This window comes from Podarcis pityusensis, assembly GCF_964106645.2.
Source record: "Podarcis pityusensis genome assembly, chromosome: 1".
Classification (NCBI taxonomy): Eukaryota; Metazoa; Chordata; class Lepidosauria; order Squamata; family Lacertidae; genus Podarcis; species Podarcis pityusensis.
This window is the reverse complement of record NC_138028.1, coordinates 30528722-30548946: the sequence shown is the minus strand read 5'-3', so window position 1 is coordinate 30548946 and position 20225 is coordinate 30528722. Positions and strand designations below refer to the sequence as shown.

The following is a 20225-nucleotide window of genomic DNA, read 5'->3' as shown; positions in this document are numbered from 1 at the left end:
AGGAGACAATGGTGGAGTGTGCCTTTGGGGGTGAAGTCAAACTGTTGGAAGGTTAAAAATAAGAATAATTGCTTCTTCAGTTCCTTGTTGTGCCCTTTGATTGAAATGGGACCTAATGGGACATCTGCTCTTTTCTTGACCTTTTTGCATCTGTAGGTCTTTCTCCCATGGGCCTGGCAATCTGCTGTGGTCCTGTTTCCACCATTTTTAAAATGTTTGTCAGCAGATATGGGGTGACGATGAGTGCTATTGACTGGAACTGTCCAACTTTGCTGTGCATCCAGCAGCTCAACCAATTTTTTTTTCTTGACACATATGGATGATTTGCTAGGATGAAATCCAAAAATCTATGCTTTCCTCCCCTTTCCTGATATGTCTATATTAAAGCTGAAAGCATTTGTTGATTAATTGGTATGATCAATTAATTAAATCAGAGATCTAATTTGTACAAATTAGCTTTCTGGACTTTCCCAGTGCCTACATTAATACTTGGCTCCACTGTTTGCTTGCTTCCTCCTCTTGCAGTACCTCCATTGTTCCTCTATTTTGGAGCATTTTACTGAAAACTGAGAGGCATGGACTGCTAGTTTGGGTCTGGAGGGCAAACCAGAGAGTGGGGACCAAGGCAGTGAGGGCCTATACCCCAGCATTTTTGTTTTCTGCTGGGTACAATTGGTCCTGCATGTTAGGGCAGAAATGAGTATGGATCTCATTGCTGGAAGGAGCTTCCTGGTAAGAGGAAGGATGAAGGGATTCATAGTCATTTGTTCTATTAGAGCTGGGGTAGCTAACATGTAGGGACACAGGTGGCGCTGTGGGTTAAACCACAGAGCCTAGGACTTGCCAATCAGAAGGTCGACGGTTCGAATCCCCGCGACGGGGTGAGCTCCCGTTGCTCGGTCCCTGCTCCTGCCAACCTAGCAGTTCAAAAGCACTCAAAGTGCAAGTAGATAAATAGGTACCGCCCTGGCGGGAAGGTAAATGGCGTTTCCGTGTGCTGCTCTGGTTCACCAGAAGGGGCTTAGTCATGCTGGCCACATGACCCGGAAGCTGTATGCCGGCTCCCTCGGCCAATAAAGCGAGATGAGCGCCGCAACCTCAGAGTCGGCCACGACTGGACCTAATGGTCAGGGGTCCCTTTACCTTTACCTTTAGCTAACATGTGTTTGTGTGATTTCCCCCAGAGATCACATTTGATTATTCAAACCTTCCACTTGCTAACAGCCCTAAGGACACACACAGGTTGTCCCTCTGTATGGCAGAAGAGGACATTGAGCCTTTCCCCAGGAATCTTCTCACAAGGTTCAGATTTGGCAGCAGAGTGCCAAACCAAGAACATGAGAAATTCTCATGCCCCAATTCTGCAGAACAAGCTACTGTTTCCGAGTGGCTCCCAGGGTGTCCAAGATGATAAATGTAGAAATCCCCTACCAAAAGAAGGAAGCAGCTCCTCCAGAAAAAGAAAAAGTCCTGTTTGTCCTTTTACACCGACTATAAAATAATATTAATATTTTTTTTGTTCCAGAAACGGTTCTGTCGAGCCTTTTCAGAAATCCTCCTCTCTTTTTTGCATGGGCATTTCTCTGTCAGCAAGAGTCCATTATCTGAGCACAAACCCCCATTGTGTTACCGTTATCAGTTAATTAGACCACATGAAGTCTGTGCCAGCCAATCTGGTGGCTCCATGGCTCACTCTACTAGGCCCTGATAAAAGTTAAAACCCCACATTAAAAACTCCAGCTGTTGGAAACCAGCACCTGTCTTAAAATTCAATATCTTGGAGGTTCAGTAAAGTGGCCCAAGATGATGTGAGCTGTGGGGCACATTCACCCATGTCCTCTCTTCTCCCCCATCCTATATGGCAGGGCCAGTCCTGTCACAGATTGCCATACAAATACTTTGTGAGGTGATGCTTTTGAGGGAACCCAATAATCCTGGAATGGATTATGGGCCGAAATAATTCCTCTAACAGAGGCAAACCTCAGTGTTGTGATTCCTTGTACTGAGCATTTGGGGAGCTTGCAAGGGCTTCCCCATTCATTTCCAGACCAGGACTGTGGGTAGCCATACTCATGTCTAGTCATGGGGCATTTCAAGCTCAGAAGCCTTCAACTCAAGGGCTTGAGCTGAAGCCAGAGCCCAAAGTGCAAGAAGCAGGAAGTACTGTTTGGCTGACCAAGCAGAAGCAGTCTCTCCTAGTATTTGTCCCAGTCATGGCCATTCCAGAGATTTCATGCTGAACCACGTTTGCTGTTGAGCCCAATTCAAGGTGCTGGTGCTTGCCTTTAAAGGCCCAAACAGTTTGGGGCATAAACATCTGGAAAGCACACCCTCCTTTCTGTGCATTAAGATCATCAGAGGGGTTTGTTCTCCATGCTCCATCTTTAAGAGCAGTGCATTATGGATGTACAAAGAAAGGGCCTTCTTTGTTGTGGTGCCCTAACACCAGAATGCCCCTCTGAGGGAGGTCTGTTTGACACCAACACTGTATTTCTCCCCCAGTGCCAGCTTGAAATGTTTTTTTCTTTGCCCAGCCACTTATACTTATGGTATCTTTAGGTGGCTAGAGGACTCACTTGATTTCATTGTTTTGTTGGTTGTGCCTTACATTGTACTTGCAGTCTTTCAAAATCTACCACTCTGAAAGCCACTTTTGGATGAACGTGTGGTTTATACATTTTAATAAACAGGCTGAGTCTTCAAATCTGTGGCAATTCTGCTATCTTTGTAATATTGTGTACAGCTGCTGTCAAATTACCATAGTATCCACACCTGAATACAGTGCCATCAGTCGCTTTGGGTTAACATAGTGGTACCCGGTTTTATTTACTGTAAGGATTAGGTATCTGGGTAGCTTCAATGCCAAGGAACTGTTTCCAATTACCGGCAGTCAGCACCCTCTCCAGTATCCACACTGTCATGCACACAGCAGCATGCCTAGCCAAGTACAGTCATCAACATGCACTCACAAACAGATCCTTGCAGCTTGTAATGAAAAGCTGGCTGATCCAGAGCAGCTAGGAACAATCATTCCTTCTAATAGTGGATTAAGCGGGTGGCTGCGCTGCTGACAGATTGCTGCCAAAATGGGGCTACAGAGAAACATGAAGAAGGTACTAGAATGCTCAGGGGAACCCTGAGGTTTGCAGAAGTACAAATGTCTGTGTGTGTGTGTGTGTGTGTAGACACTTGAACTCAGGACACAAAGGAGAAATGTGCTAAGAGGAAGGCACACTTCGCGAATCCGTACCGTGTTCAACTCCCGCCTGGAAATTAATGTCCCCATGGGAGGATGTGTGGATCCAGAATTGGCCTCCACAGTCACTTACAGACTCATTGTTAAAACTGTGTTTATGTAAGACAATCTTACTCGGCTATGAGTGATCGCCAGAGAAGAAGACACACACACACACACACACACACACACACACACACAGTGGTACCTTGGGTTAAGAACTTAATTCGTTCTGGAGGTCCGTTCTTAACCTGAAACTGTTCTTAACCTGAGGTACCACTTTAGCTAATGAGGCCTCCTGCTGCCGCTGCGCGGCTGCCATGCAATTTCTGTTCTCAACCTGAAGCAAAGTTCTTAACCCAAGGTACTATTTCTGGGTTAGTGGAGTCTGTAACCTGAAGTGTCTGTAACCTGAGGTACCACTGTATATATATGGAAAGAATCCTAGGGAGACAACCCACATCCCTAGGCTGAGCATGCTCAGTGGCTGTGTGTGGTGGTGGGACTTTGGAGGAGCAGGGATGGGATGGAGTGTCATGTAAGGGGGCATCCAACACTTCCAACAGATCCCACTTATTCCCTAGTTCTAATGGTGGCAAAGTTATGAACTGACTATGTTTTCCTGCTGGCTTATTAACTGTTGGTAGGGGGTTGCTGTTGCTTTATCTTTTGTTAAAAAATGCTTTGTATTGCTGATATCCTATCTGTATTCTGAAAGCTGCATTCTGCAAGGAGCAAAGTAGGCAAATGCATGCAACAAAGCTTCAGTGTTGTGGTGGTGGTGGCATTAAATGTAAATTAGCCTTGGGAGGTTGTGATTTTGAAAAGAGGAACGGTAGGAGCATGTGCCGCCTTCCACTGACAGCTCCTCTCCTTACTGGGAGATTCCAGGTTTGTGCTTATTGCCAGTCAGATGATGAAATGCTTGCAGTGATCTGAATATAAGGCAATGGGGCATGAGTTTACACCAGGGTTCCTCAAACTCAGCCCTCCAGATGTTTTGAGACTACATTTCCCATCATCCCTGACCACTGGTCCTGCTAGCTAGGGATCATGGGAGTTGTAGGCCAAAAACATCTGGAGGGCTGAGGTTGAGGAAGCCTGGTTTACACACACACATTTATAGGTTGAATATGCTGGATGCATGGATGCCAAGGGGCAGGGGACACAGTCCTGTTGTTCTCTGTCCACAAGTGGTTTGTCTCCATGCAGAGGGTTGTGGGATGTCCCTTATATTCCCTTGGAGATGCATATTAATCTCAAAAATGTAATCCAGAAGGCAGAATGTCCAAATGTAAATGTGTGGAATGGGCCTTATGCCCCTTCACAAGACATCAGTTCACTTTCTCATTTATCATTTCCTTCAGTGAAGCAAGTTCCATCAATCGACAATACACCATTTCCTTTGTTTGGGCATTCACATATTTTAATTGAGCGTACTAATAGTTTAGCCTCCCACAAAGACAGCAAAAGAGGAAATTTAGAAGGAACAGTGATTAATATAACCTTGCTTCTTTAACAGCCTTCATGATGTACAAATTATCATATTATCTCCTCTGTCTTTGAGACATATTGCATTTGGGTTGTATGTAGTGCCACTCATGCAACACCCTGCTGCTTGTGCAGTGGACCTTCCTCTTCCTCTTTTTCTCCCTGCAGCCCACCCCCATGGGCACCCTCAATTGGGGAACTCTCCAGAGCAGGCCAGTCCTGTTGCATGAGCAGCACTTCGCCTGCGCAGTATTAGATACAACTCTTTGGCTCTGACAGGTACCAAGGCTCATGCACTCCTCACTTCCTTCAGCACAGCCACAAGGAGGAAACCAAACTTTTCGTGCCCAATCTTCATTAACCACAGCTTGTTGTTTCATCTGAACCAGTGAATCTTAACCAGTGCTATTTTGCCAGAAAAAGACGTGCCGGAACTCATCACGAACACTTTCCTTGTTCTCTTATAAAGGCAACGGTGCCCACCTGACAGGTGCCAGAACTGAGTTCCAGCTGGGGAAAAAAGCCAGGATCTTAACCATGGTTTGTTTGAAACAAGCCAGCTTTAAACCAGGGGTTATGAAAGTAGTTTGTTCAAGCAAGCATAGTCAAGATTAACTGCAGCTTGATCTGCTTGCGGCTGTGCTGGAGTAGGAGAGGAGAGGGAGGCAGCATGCAATCCCAAGGTTTGCTGCAGCTAGTTCCTGTCACAGTTTATTATGACTTTCAGCTGCAGACTTCGCATGAGCTAAAGTGAGATTTATGTGCAAAAGAGAAACTCCTGTTTGATTTTTTATCCCTCCTGCAGTTTGGAGTATTGTTTGATGAGTTCCACATCATCGACTATATTTGCATAGTCGAGAATATGTTATGCTCTTAAATCCTTATTTGTTCAGTTTTGTTTACATACAAGTTCAACGATAGGGTGCCATTGACACTTCTGGCCTTGTAGCATTGACAGTGGTCTTCGGTCTTCAGGCTTATGTTTCATACCAACCTCCAATCTGCTTTTAATTTTATTTTCCCTCCTCATGCACCTTACTGTAAATGCCCAGAAGTTAATATTTAAGTTGTATGCCGCACTCTTGCTTCAAAACACACACACATTGTGCATGTCTTTCTTCTTTGCAATCCTCCTTCTTCCTTGACAATGAGCAGCAAAAGCAGGGGGTGGGGGAAGTAGAGAGAAATGGTTGAAGCACCACAAACACACCCACCTTAAATCATGTGATGTCATAAATGTGGCACAGTAAGCATGCAACTTAAGTGGAATTTACATACTGGGGATTACACCAAGAGCCAAAATCATGCTTCAAAACACATTGGGTGCTGTGGTGGGTGGAATTGCCAAAGTCTTTTTTCCCTGGACATCCCCCCCTTTTTATTGATTCCCCCCCCCAAGTATGTAAAGCACACAAGTTAAATGCATGTAAGTTGTGAGCTTACCATATTCAAAATGAAGCCATACTCATAGTGAACCGACTGAAATCCATGAGCTGTGGTTAGCCATGAATCTGAGTAACTTAGAGCCATTGATTTCAATGGGTTTTAATTTGACTATGATGGATGCAATACTAAATGATAGCAAGTGATTGTTGGAAGTGTTGAAATGCAGTCAGCTAGCACTGGAGCCTGATGTGTCTGCATGGGAAATAATAGCTGGAGGGAGGAACCTTCAAGTTTCCTAGACTGCACTTTCTGAACAAACCTGTGCTTACCTTCCCTCGGGTGCTATACTAATACAGTACTCTCAGGGTTGCTGAAATCACTTGCTACTTGCTTCTTCTTTTTCATTACCTTGGGACTCTGGAGAGGAAACATCTTTTTGTGACTCTCCTGCTGAGATGAAAGAGCAAGCATGGCTCTTTGCATCTCCTCCTTACTTAGTTAAAACTAAGATCTTTCCTATCACACTTGTACTTCCTGCAATAAACATAGATTTCTTATTTTCCTAAATTCAGAAGTCTCAGTGTGATTATATTCAGGGCAACGTATGCTCCTCCAACATAAATCCAGTGCCCAGTTGAGTCTCTGTGTGCATTTTAACCCCAAACCAGTTGCATCATCATAACTAGATACACTCAATGACTTCCACGGAGTTGAAATTATTCACATCAGCTGGCCTGTCAGTCCACTAATTTGTCCCGTTTTTAGTCTCAAGTTCATGTGGCTCAACAAATGATATGGAAGGAACTAGCTGAATGTTTACAGACTGCACTCCCATACTCACTTACGTAGGAGTAAACTGAATTCAGGAAGCCTTATTTCTTTTCTTTTATTAGTTATGCAAGAAATAACAAAGTACAACTGGAAGAAATCATAAATATACCATTTCCCCACCTGCCCACCTCCCTATCCGCCATGGTACAGTGCTGTTCAGAGGTTGCAAGAATGCCTTTATGTTTGTTTTTACAGCTTGGGGAAGAGTTTACAGTCTTGTTGAGATGTGAGGACTTGTCCTGAAAGGGGTCTTACTTCGGAGTAGACATATGATTCCACTGCCAAGCATTCAACCTCTCCCCAACTTGTTTTCTTGACTTGGTGCAGGAGGATGAGACAATCTGTTACGTATTTGCAACTTTGAACAAACATGGTGGCTGCTGCTGCCCACCCCCCTTTGGTAAACCCATATTACTACATCTCTTAAATGTACACCATATATTTACCTAAAACTGAACCTTTGGTAGGTCGTGAATGTAGGTTTATCAGAGAGGTGTTTCTGACACAACATTTTGCAGCTGTGGAATGGCTTTTGGAAACACTTCCAGGCAAGTGCATGGGAAATGATTGCTTGCAAGAGGTCAATCCGCACAACTTGCTCAAGGTCACTTGGTGGGTGTCATATTTAATGTTACAACTTTGTGGATGCCAGCACAATCCTGTGCACGTATGTAGTCCTCAGCAGGAGGGGATGCAGTTCAGTGGTAGAGTGCATGACAGAACCAGCTCTACCGTTAGGCAGAGTGAGGCCGCCACCTCAGATGGCGGATCCTGAGATGGTGGTGGGCTTGCTCCCTGTCCCCCTCTTCTCCACGCAAGCACAAACCCTTAGGGATGGGGGACATGCTGCCCCATCACCACTGTCGAAATAAGATTCAGCTGCCAATCCAGTCGGCTTCTGTACATGAAACTGGGAGGGGCGGGGGAAACTTGTCCTTTGGCTCGGGCAGTTTCCCTGCTGATGTTTTTACAGCGGGTTTCATTTTCAGTATACACCTGACAACGTAATTCCCATATGAGATGCCAACTTTGCATTCAGAGCCGCGAACTTTGCCTCTGCTCTTTACAGAACGTTGTGCGTGAGAGTCTTTTCAGGTTTGTGCCTTTTTTGTTGCTGCTGTTTGTACGTTTTAAAGAGACCGAATCTGGCGCTTAAGTCTGCCCTCTTCTGTTTTGTGTCCCCCCTCCCCGCTCAAAACCGCCCCCTCCCCAATAAAAACGTTTCAACGCTGGCCGTTTCCACGATCTGCGGCTAACAAGGCGCGAGGCACCATTCTGGGATAAGCGGCGCTTAGGAAACCGAGAGCTTCGCTAATGGGCTGATAAAGAGCTGTCAGACTGGCAGCCACGCGCGTGCGCGCGCCAGGCTGGCCAGCCACTGGGGGGGGAGGGGCTGTGCGTTTGTGTGTGTGAGAGAGAGAACGTGTGCGTGTGACGGAGGCGCGTCCTGCAAGTTATTTCCAAAAGTTGCAGGACGGAGACTGACCTCGTCCCTTGCCAGAAAGGCGGGGGGGGGGGGGAGGAGGTCAGCTAGGATTAGGCTCTGTGCGGATTCGTTTCCTCTCTGTCAGTGTCTATGCTGCGAACTGCTTAGCTTCAATGCCAACGCTGCCTTCTCTCTCTCTCTCTCACCCCTTTCCCTTTCCTTTTTGGCTCAGAGTCCCGCTCCCTCCAGGATCATTTTATAATTGCCTTTGAGGAAATTGAGAAAGAAAGAAAGAAAGAAAGAAAGAAAGAGAAAAGCAAGGAGCCACACAGGCGTCCGACCCGCGCCGTTTGCAGCAGCCATTGGCACTGGAGCGCCTCTTTCCCTGTCAACCGGCGGGGAAAGGAGCGAGCGGCAGCCTCTGAGGCGGGCGGGACGCGGCGACAGCAGCTACACGCGGGCGCTCCAAACACGCGCGCGCGCCCCTCAGAGCCGGCCGCGAGGTCCCTCCTCGCTCCGTCCGCCGCCCGCCCGCCCGCCCGCCTCCCTCTCTCCTCGCCCCGCTCTCTCCTCGCGTGGGAATGAGTGTGAAGGTCGCCCGCGCCGCCCCCGCTCCAACCCGCCAGCCCTCCGGCAGCGCGCGCGCGAGAGCGCGAAAGCAAGCGAGCTTCCCGGCTTCTGCGGCGGCTGTTTGGCCACGTGCGGGTCTGCTGCGAGTCGCCCTCGCGCTGCCCTCCCTCCGGCGCTCCCCTCGCAGACTCTCCCTCTCGCCCCCGCCCGCCGCCGCCGCCGCCGCTCTGTCACTCCAAGTCCAGCCCCTGAGAGGCAGCCAATAGCAGCCGTGCCATATTCACCAGTCGGCCCGTCTTAAAGCGACAGTGGGGGGGTTAGTGGCATCTAAATCTCCGGCGCCTGGGCCGCCTCTGCCGCCTGGCTGCTCTCGGCTCGCTTCAGTGTGATTGGATGAGCGGGAGCGTGTGGATGGGCGAAGCGCTGAGCTCTCCCTCCCGGGCTGCCTGTCCTGCTCTCTGTCCCGGCGCCTTCCCTCTTCTGCTTCTCCCCCGCTCGCTTTCCTTTTCCCCTCCTTTCCTCGAGTCTGGTCATTTCCCTGAGTTTGCCTCGGGCGCTTTCCCCTTTCCCCCTCTCGCTCTCTTTCTCCTCGGTGTGATCTAGTCGCTCCCCCACCCCCCACCCCCTTCTGCCAACTGGGAATGCTAAAACAGAACTGATGGACATTTCCGAACTTTGCATCTCAGACCCTCTCAGCTACCACAACCAGTAGGTGCCCTCCTTGCTTTCTTCTCTTTCTTGGGGATGCTGCTTGCAGGGGGGGTGTTTTCTTTCCTCCTCCTCCTTTTGGACTCTGGCAGGAGAGCGTGCGGAAGCCAGATGCGTTTGAGTTGGAAAGGGGAGAAGGAATTATTTTAACTTTCTCTCAAGCCCCTCTGCCGCCCCCCATTGCATGCAGATCTCTCATCACACCTGCACCACCTCCTGGCTACAATATGTGCCAAAGTGTTTTGGTTTTTTTTGCGCGCGCGTGTGTGCTGTGCATCATGGTGTAAATAGCTTGCTCCTCTCTTAACAAGCAGGAAGGATGCAACTCTCCCTTTGGAGAGATGCCTAGACAGTGGGGCTGCCGTAAAAAAAAACAAGAGGTTTGCCGTGGAAAGCAACTAGCTTAGGGTGGCTTCAACTGGCGCGGCTTTAACGATCGTAAAACTTCTTTCTCTTGTTTCCCAGGCATGTAGATTGACAAACGTTGGAAAGGTGTGGCCTTTTTGCTTTACTGTAAAAGTTTTATGCGGCTGTATTAACTCAGAGATGTATGTGCACCAAAGCGTACCATGCGCACTCATATATATATGTATATATATATATATTTCTGTGGCTATTGGGAGCTATTTTTTAAAAAATTGTATTCCATCTGAAATTCCCCAGAGAAGGCGACCCTTCTGTTCACAGGGAAGCCAGTGTAGGGATGTTGTGAGTGGACCAGAGCAAGCATCCCAAGCTGGGACTGATGATGACAGGCAGATCGTCAGCTGCTGGTGTTCTTGTTTTTCCTTTGTACGATGCAGCGGTGATGCTTTGCCTGCGCTTCCTGTTAAGCAAATAAAAGCTGCGCGCCTTGCGTGGAACTTTGGAAAGTGAACGGGGTTCGCTTGTCATTTGCGTCCGCTCCTCTTGCGCGATGCGTTCTCCAGCCCGCTTCTCCTCTTCCGATAAATCAGCTGCGAAGGAAGCAGCCAAGTCCCCCTTTTGTGTGTGTTTGTGCATTGGTCTGCATGAAGCGTCTGAAAGCACCGTGCGCTGCCCAGAGGGGGAAAGACCTCCGCTGTCCTGTCATCCCGGATGGATAGGGCATAGTTTAAAAAGCTACACCTTAGAAAAAGAAATATAAAAGGGCTATAATTTCTTTGAAAACAATCATTCCCTACTCTGTTTCATTGGATCTCTCTTTTTCCTCGTCTCTTTTTTTCCTGAGCAGCTGTCAATCCTTCTGTCATTCCTCATCTCCTCTAATGATATATATATATATATTTGTATACGAAAATTTCTAATTTTGTTGGTTCATGCTTTTCATAGCACTTTGGTCTATGCTAGTCTCTCCTACAGAACTATTTAAAAGTAAAGTTCCCCAGTCGCCCAAGAATGGCTGGGGAAACCCAGCCAGATTGGCGAGGTTTAAATAATAAAATTATATTATAAAATTATCATTCCCCCCTCCAAATTTTATTTTCATAAAACAGTGGATTCAGAGTAAAATAGAAATCAAATACCATTTATTTTACTAAAAACTGCGAGCTTAAAAAGTGAAGTGTGGTCTCTTTTCAAAAGAAGGCTTATATGGTTTTGTAGCCTCTGGTTTTGTGCTTTTCCTCCTAACTTTTTTTGTTGTTGTTCACATCCAACCTACTTGTAGAACAAGAAGGGTGGTTGCAGACTCAGGAAGAAAACCAAAATGAAGTACTTAACATATTCCATTTTTAATGGCTTGTAAAATTTGATAGAAAGTAACCAACAGGGCTGTGATCCTGGTGCAATTTTCCTGCTTCAGTTTTAACTTGGTTTCCAATTAAAGGTACAAGAGTGGACCAGGTGGATTTCCTAGAACGGAATGGATGGGCAGAAGAGGTACACTGTTCTTCATGTTACTAAATATAGTCCTATCAGACTTGGCAGAAGTGTTTTTTTTCTGAGTTGGCATGGGACTTCTTTTGTTGTTGATGTTGAAGGATTGTGTGCTATATCAGGTCCGGAGGATTTTCATAAATTGCATTAAAAATGGATTTGGAAGACACTGGTAACTGGAGAAAGTGCAGGGTAAAAGGCATTCTGAAGAACGCCGTCTAATTATTTCTGCATCCCATTTCTGTTTTCATTTACATATTTGTTGCATAATACAACAAAGGTGTAAGTCAAGGCCAGCTATGGTTGTGCAAATGGTAATTCATCTGGGGTATGCACGTGTTTGTAGGAGCATTTTTAAAAATGATATGTAAATATTTGTATGGATTATTTTATAAGAGCATTTAAAAAATCATTTGTCTGCACATGTGTTGCAAGTTCCCACCTTGAATGCTGGTCACTTAGATAATTTGCACAATTATTTGAAAGCCGGTCCTTTTCTGTAATGGTTATTGTTGCTATTTTTAAATAAGCAAGAAGCACATATTAATCCATAATATTGAAAAGGAGCTTTTCTTATTTTGCAAAGCCATTTGATTATAAAAAATGAGTATGGCTGCAGCTAGTAGTTGGTTCCCCTTATATGTTCCAAACACTGATTTGGAACTTGCAGTATACATGTTTTAATATTGAGAAAGTAGCAGATGTGGCAGAGAAGTATTCCATGCGGGTCTCGGGACTGTGGACTCAGTTCCTACCACAGAGTTTAAATCCTGTCCTACAGTGACTCTCACCAGGGCCTGACTGAGCTGAAGAAATCAGCATCTATTCACTCAGGACATGGCATTTCACCTTACTGGGGTTAGGAAAGTTCAAATGTGAGCCCTTCAACAGGGAATTGAAAAGAAGTGTTAGCAGTATCCTTCATGAAGCTTAGGATCTTGCCCCTGGTAGCTTGACTTCAAGCATTTCTATATCCTTTTGCTAATTTCATCTCCGTATATATATATATATATATTGGAGCAATTGCTTGCAATCACTGAAATGGTGTTAGAAAAATCTACCTGCCTGAATGTAACATGGAGAACAAGATGCAAACTGAAACTTTTTGTAAGAGTAGGGTTAGCAAGCAAGCATACAAAAAAAAAGCCCCCCCCCAAAAAAACAAAAAAACAAAAAACTACCAGCTGTATAAATGAATCTGCAGTTTGTCTCTTTCAGGTCAAGGCAGGTAAAGTCCACAAAATTAGTCAAACTGTACCAGTGCTGCTTGTCTGCAGTACAGCAGTTGTGTAATATAGATCTGTATGTGTGCATAAATATGTATGAGGTCCAGCTACATCTGTGCATGTATCTATGCGTGTACATCATGCTTACATTTCAGACTGTAATTGTCAACACCTAGAATATCCCTTGAAGTGAAATTCAGCACTTTTTGTTTGCTTTAGCATTAATGTCACAGCCCAAGATGAGAAGTGATTTCTCCCTCCTTGTTTCCTTTCAGCTATAGCCTCAGATGTTGTAGGACGATACCTTTTGCCATTCCTAATCAATAGTGTGTATGGAATAATAGAATAGACCAAGGTTAGCACATTATGAAAAAAAATGTCACTTTGGAGTACAGCAATATTCTGTCAGGTGTGCCTGTTAAAAATGCTTTCTTTGACAGGTTAAATAAAAATGCAGAAATGTCGGCCCAATAAATGAGTTATCAGCTGCAAAAGAAAGTGCAAAATAATAACTTCACCTGTGAACATGGAAACCCAGATTTAGAGGAATCAGCATGATTCCATTCAGTATTCGAATAAACTGGGGTTAATTATTATCTTTTGCATTTGATTCTGTTGATCCTTATTTACAGGCCAAAGAAATGTGACTTAGATTCTGAAGGATTGTTGAAGTGCATTTGCTTCTGTATTGTCAGAAAAGCTGAATGAAGCTACTTGAGTTCTAGGCACTCCTGGAAATCTAGAGTGAGGAGTGGTTGCTCTTTTTCCCTTCTCCCCAGATTTGTGAATTGGGGGGAAAATTCTAAACAGAGAGACTGAATGAAGCTGTAAGTGCTCTGGGCGCTCTTGTGTACCTACAATAGGGAGTTGTTGCTCTGTGTGTCTATTTTCTTACTGACAAATTAATTCAAGAAGAAGCTGTAATGCAAAGGAACGGGGCTTAGCTTGTCCCTTGAACAGATTTCCTATTGTGTCGCTGGGTCCCCTTTTCAAGAGCCAGGCTAGTCTTGAATGTGAAAAGAAAATGTTAGCCTTTCTTCTGCCTGTCTTTCAGGTCCTACTTTTTCATATCAGTTATTGAAAATTATGGAAAGATCAATTTATTATTAATATTTCAGGAAAGGAAATGCAGCGGGACAGGGATATTTTCATTGCATTGATTGAAAGCAATCAATAGATATTGTGTTTAGCCTGAGAGGGACAAGACTTTGGAGGAATTGCGTCAGAGAAAGTTGCTGTGACAGAAATTTCACCGTGGTTATTATTATTTTTCTGGGAGAATATGGTACTTGAAATCCTCTGTCTTTAAATTTCTGATCCACTCCCACGCTCTCTACTGTTCTCTCATTTTAAAGTTTGTTTGTGTGTGTGTGACATGTCTTTCACATCCGCACTTATTTAATCCCTCCAGTAAGAAATTCCATATGTGCCATAACTCTAAAGATCTGAAATGTTTTTGTTCCGGATATGCAATCACTTCCAAGATTGGTGGTGGTGGGGGGGAGAGTATAGAGTTAAACTGTTATGTAACCACGTTTCACGAATGCAGTCATACTAAATATCTCATAAGCATGTCTAAATGTTTGTGATGCATTTACATACAGAAAGAAATAGCAAAAGCGGAATAAGCCAGAAATGCTTATAGCTCTGTTCTGTGCCTACTACCACACTGGGGTTGATAAATGGTCGTGGTAACTCTGTTGTGGGTGGAACCTTATGGCACTCTGGAGACACTTAGATGCTCCTTCAACTTCCTTTAAATATGCTGCAACCCCAAGCATGCTTACTAAAGAGTAAGCTCCGCTGATTTCAGTGGAACATACCTCTGAGTAAACATATTAAGTTCACACTAAAAGTGAGATTGGCACACTTCGTTTGACAGCTGCTCAATAACATTTTTTTTAATTATTTCTATACATATGAACAGGTAGGGAAATAGTTTCATTATCCAGGAAGTGTCAAACACACACACACAGCACAGGAGTCCCACAGTAACCTCTTACAAAGCATGAAACTAAAGATGCTGTAGATATTAATGAATTGGTTGGACACTTGTTTAGGAATAGGTCAACATAACAAATGCCATTCATGACCAACTCTAGAAATCAACAGGGGGAGGGAGGTATGCTTTATTTCCACACAGCTAGCAGGTTTTGATGTAAGACAGAAAAGCACATTAAAGTTCAACTTGAAATTGTATCAGTTGGGGTGAATTTTGCAATTTATAAACCCCGACAGAGACTTGAAGTGGGGAGAGCTTCATTTCTGGAGAATAATTTTTATGGAGCTCTTACAAGTTAATTTTTCTCCCGTCTCTGCCCTGGCTTGGCCTCCTGTCTCGAAAGCTCTTTCCTGCCTCCTCTTTCCACTTGGACTGCCCACAAAGTGGCCTTTACAGCTGAAGTGCCAGTTATTTTGTCTGTCAAGAAGCACTTGTGAGCTGTGTGCTGCTGGAGGTGACTATCTGTTAGGGAAAGTGCGCCTGCTTGAAGTGGAAAGCACTGCAGAATAATATCTTTGTCATGTTTGTAATTGCAAATGTAATTAGCAAACAAGCTCTGGGGGATTAAGGAGTTGAAACTTTCGCTGCACATGACTTGACCCTGTGTTAGCCAAACAGGAATGGTGTGCACTGTTTAACCCGTGCCAACTCTGCATTTTTGTCTGGGCATATCTTCTGTTCATAGATTTCTGCTTGCTCCTAGTGTTCCCTGTGCTCCGAGCTCTCTCCAGAAAGAATTACATTTTTTTCCCCGTGTGAAAGAAGAATATACTAGTTTGCTGAGCTGCTTGGTGCTCATGAGCGCTGCAGACAGCATTGCCCTTAATTATCCGGTTGTATTTTGCACAGGCAAATTGCGAAGAGCAGGTGGCACAATGTGGTCGCGCAACTTGTGATAGCTTTGTGACTGGTTTTGTCCCTTCCTCTATTGTCTTCCCTGCATCTACTGTGTTGAGTTCACTTTCTCACTCCCCAGGGAGAAATGTCCATGTTTAGATTTTTGGGGGATCACCTCCCCTAAACGTCCAAGTTCCCTGCTAATTTTATCAATCTGCAAATAATATTCCTGCCTCCGGAGTGTCGTGCAAACAGCAGACACAGAGTCCATTCAGAAAGTCACAAACTTTGAGTGTGTGCATGTCCAGGAGGTGTTTGCTTTCTCATGCAAATTTTGTCATGCTAGAGGTTCTTTTCTGTCCCTTTTGTGTGCAGTATTTAAGGTGCAGTAACATGCCATGACCAAGCTGTTTTTGTTTTGTTTTTTAGTGTGAAAGGGAATGGATTGAGAATAGAGAGAGGCGGCGTATCTTGTCCGATTCTGCATTGCCGGTGAGGCGTTGATTTCTAGGGTATCTCCATAATTATTGCATCCTGTTTATGGGGTGGCTGGGAGGAAAGGGAAACACCACAGGCAGGCTCCCGAAATTTGGTCATATCCTTGTGCCCACATGTTCCTCTCTTGTTCAACTGAAACTATTTTCATATGCCTTGTATGCATCAAATAACAGTTGGGTAGTGTTCAAGACCTCCAGCTGGGAGCATCTTCTGTGGTGTCGAAGGAGATGGTCTTTTATCAGTCTTCTGGGCTGACAGTATATACTTTAACTGAGCTGTTCTAGCTGACTACCACCCTATGTATAGATATAAAACCCGAATTCCCATAAGTGTACATTTATTTTGGGGGATTTCTTTTTCTTTTGTAATTCAAGTTTTACTCTTGCACTCTTACCCTTTAAAACACCTTTCTGTTGAAACGGAACACTCATTGTTAATGGTACATGAGCGCATATTGTTTTGCTTAGCCAAGCATAGGGTAAAAAGTATGTTTTTAAAAAATGTTTACTTACCTGGTTTGGGTATTATATAGGAGAACTGCTGTTTGAAATACTGTTGCTTCTTTCCTGTAAAAATACAGAGGGAGGCAAAGGACATAAATATAATTTTATCGGTAAAATAGATTTTATAATATTCTTTAAGTGTGCCCCAGAGACCAAGGACATATCCTTTTACTGCTGTACATGTCACTTTATAGGTCTCTCCAGCCAATGGCTTTGCAAGATGGTCTTTATGCAAATAATTTTTTACTCATTTTGAAATGTAAGCGAATGCCAGTTACCTATAATTGTTTATTATGTATCTGCGTAGATGGCTGTTAAGAATCTGGGTATTCATTTCAGGGGAGAACAGGGCTTCACATTTTCTAGGACAGTCATTAGATTAGTAGTGGGGGCTTATTCCTGAGATGCTCTGCAGATTTCCCACATCTTGAAAACAAACAAAAAAGCGAAAACACGCTCTAATACAAAATGGCATCTGAGTTACAGGGTCTTTGCTTTTGATTGCTATAAACACATTATGCATTTAATATGTGGAAATTACTTCAAATTAACATCAAATGTTGATGATAAATAGCTGAGGCACATCTCCATTCAAAATCCTGTTTATAAGCTACCACCACCCATATTATCCTTTTCCAAGTACTTCTGTCCTTTTGCCACCCCTCTCCTCTTACCACTTCATTCAACATCTCAAGTGCTTCTATTTTTATGCCATCTACTTTTTTAGTAACTCAGGGAGGATGGGTGGTGGTGGGGAGAATTGCGGGGGTATTTGTGCTGCGGCAGCAGATCCGGTGAAACCTAAAACCTTAATGCCCATTGCCTGCCACACTTTAGCAGTCAGCTTGGCATACAAGTCTTGCTTTGTCAAAAAGAGGTATCTGCAAGGAAGGGGGCCTTTGTGTTGCTACCTGGTTTGTTATGCGGTGACAACGGAGTCAGGGTAGTCTGCAATGCAGTCTAACCTGGGACCAGAGGCAGGGGGAGAAGCTGTTGCTTGTCACAACCTTCCTTCCAGGCACAAAGATAATCCCAGGCTGATGTCCCAATACCCTTTAGAAAGGCTTGCCTTGCCTTCTCTCTAATAGTGGATCCTGCATTAACAGGTTGTAGCAATGCACCCTTTTGAGAAAGGTAGCAATCGGTGCATTCAGGTGTTACTTTAAATAAAGGGTTATGGATGACATAGCTATAGAATAAATGTTCACGTGTCTGTACCTTTCTTCTCATGCAGGCACTGCATAGGTGATAGAAAGGAATCTGTTTTCAATCTCACTCGTAAGCCTGAGTAATGTGTGTATATATGCAAAGGCTTTCATACACGGTGGGTTTCTGTGCTACGTTTACACACATATAGTACATGTGAGAATCAATATATATATATATATGTAAATCAGTGTGAACTATGCACAGTATAGGTGCGTATTTAGTACACAGAAGTATGAATATGCTGTATGTATAGCCTTCTACATACAGCATGAATGTACTTTTAAATCTGTACTTGCAGTCTGCATTTATCACCATCTGTATCTCTAAGCATATCAGTCTGTAGCAATAGAATAAACTTAATCTTATCACCCTTAAAAGGTAGTTCTGTGTCGATGCTTGTGAAACGTCAAAGACTATTGTATAAAGATAACAGAAATGCACAGTAATGTAAAATGTAAATATAGTGCTCATATGGCTTATTGGAAGATATAGTTTGATGTGGAGCAAACAGAGCAGGAGAGCAAGCAGCAGGTTGCAGAAGCAGGCAATGGCTTTTTTTTGCCTTGTTAAAATTTAAGAAAAAACCCCCGGATGTACTGTCAGGGAAGAGTAAAGCATTAACAAATCATTGCCTTAGTCTGGCAACAATCAAGCACGTTGATTCTATGGATTTATCATTCTCTAGTTTCATGTATGTTTCACACAGGCTCTTCAAGAACTTTGTGGAAGGGGTATTTTGGGGTATTGTGCATTCAGTGTTTATTACAATATGAGAAATTCAGGACTGTATTCCTCTCCCCTAGAAGCCATCACAAAAGATTGCTCTTGAAAACAGTTAATTGCATCAAACAACTTTTCTCTTTTTTTAACTCATAAAACATCAACTATTCTTTTAAAATAACAGATAGTTTCCTTTTTCGCAATTCTAGTTCTCAGACTAATATTGCAGAAAGCATCTGCAAAAAAAGATATCCATGACTGCTCCCCTTTCTTACTGATCTGAGAGTTCCTCATCTTCTGAAAATACTTTTCTGTCTTTAAAGAACCAGTGCAGTTGAGCCTTAATACTTCATTTGTTCACAAAATATGTTTGAGCCATATATATATCTGAGGAATAAATATGAGAAATACATATACCCAAACAATCTTGCATTGATTCACTTTTCTTTTCAACACTCATGTAGGAATTTAAGGGAAATAGAGTAAACACTATTTAATTGTCGATTGAAGAATGAGAGAATCAGACTGTTTTCCCCCCTCTGTCAGAGTGAAGCTTCTTTGCCTCAGTCTGTGCAAAATTGTATAGATTCAATTCCCTTGTTGGCCCAAGTGTTAAAAATTAATTCATGAATAATAAAAACCAATCAGTCTTGTTGAGTTTAAGAGGGATTAGAAGAGAGGTTTTTGTATAGAAGCAGTTATATATCTTGGTGCCGATGTTGTTGGACTATTAGACATTGTATAGGGTCTTGCTGGTCTATCTGATAACAGTGCCTGATTTGCAAAATACAGTTGTTATCCTGATGACTAACGAGCCTAATATTGGGTAGATTAACAGAGGTCACACAGCTAGTGTCTGTTACAAGTTCTGAGTCCCTTCAGAGATAATTCACTTCATTCGAAAGCATTTGGAAGGTAAAGCGATGGTTACAAAGCACATTTGAATGAGAGCAGTTCTTGCTACTGTTGCTCATTAGTTGGATAGAGCTTTTCAAGGGGATTTAGATTATTACTTTCCATTGAAAGCCAGATGGAGATTTGGATGTTCATTCGCCAACACTGTTTTCAGTTCCATACACTATGCACATTTATTCACATCAGTTCCTGCCCTGGTGAGGTTATGGTTCAGTACATAAATACTAAAGGCAATTTTAAGTCAGGCTACCCCAGCCTTTGGAATACTTTTTATTTCCTCCTGTGTGATGGGTGCTTTGTATAACAGAGGAGGCTTGGCTGCTATTTATTCATTTATTGCCATTGCTGAGCCTGTCTGCACCATCTCAGTTTTTAGGAGAGGATTCCTCTCCTCATGACTACAAGGCAGAGATAGGAAACCCGAGAAGCTGTCGCGCAATTTCCATAATCCCAAATCAGCATGGCCAACATCAGGGATGTTGAAAGTTGTACTTCCACAATGTCTTGAGGGCCACAAGTTCCCTACCCCTGCTCCAGATCACATACCCCTGTGATGTGTCCCTTATCAGGTTCCTTATCTGCTGTTGACAAACTATCACTGCTTATTCTATTAATTTGCTTGCAGCCAGGCTTACGATGTCAGGTGACCAAAAGCCACGCTTTCCCACAAGCTTCATCTCTATCCCCACACCTCTGTCCAGAGAGCACATGGATTCAAAACTGTAAAACCATCTCCTGGGTTGGGTGTTTTGTTTAGCCGAAGTATCAGCTCGATCCACTAAGATATCTCAGTGGTAGAACATCTGCTTTG

The 20225-nt window shown here is 43.8% G+C and overlaps 1 protein-coding gene across 4 annotated transcripts in view; it reads left to right on the top strand.

The window, feature by feature from the left end:
* The window catches only part of ESRRB (estrogen related receptor beta), a 153975-nt gene that overhangs the window by 42355 nt on the left and 91395 nt on the right, over positions 1-20225 (top strand). The window contains exon 2 of one of the 4 annotated variants that reach the window (XM_080978655.1): positions 15999-16061. The exons of 1 other annotated variant lie outside the window; for it this stretch is intronic. Coding sequence is in view for 1 of the 3 variants with exons in the window: in XM_080978653.1 (XP_080834779.1) it covers positions 9598-9647 (50 nt within the window). In the remaining 2 variants the exon portion in view is untranslated. Of the gene's footprint in view, positions 1-9297; positions 9648-15980; positions 16062-20225 lie in introns of those variants that run through there. 2 more of the 4 variants (XM_080978653.1, XM_080978652.1) reach the window with 2 other exon arrangements.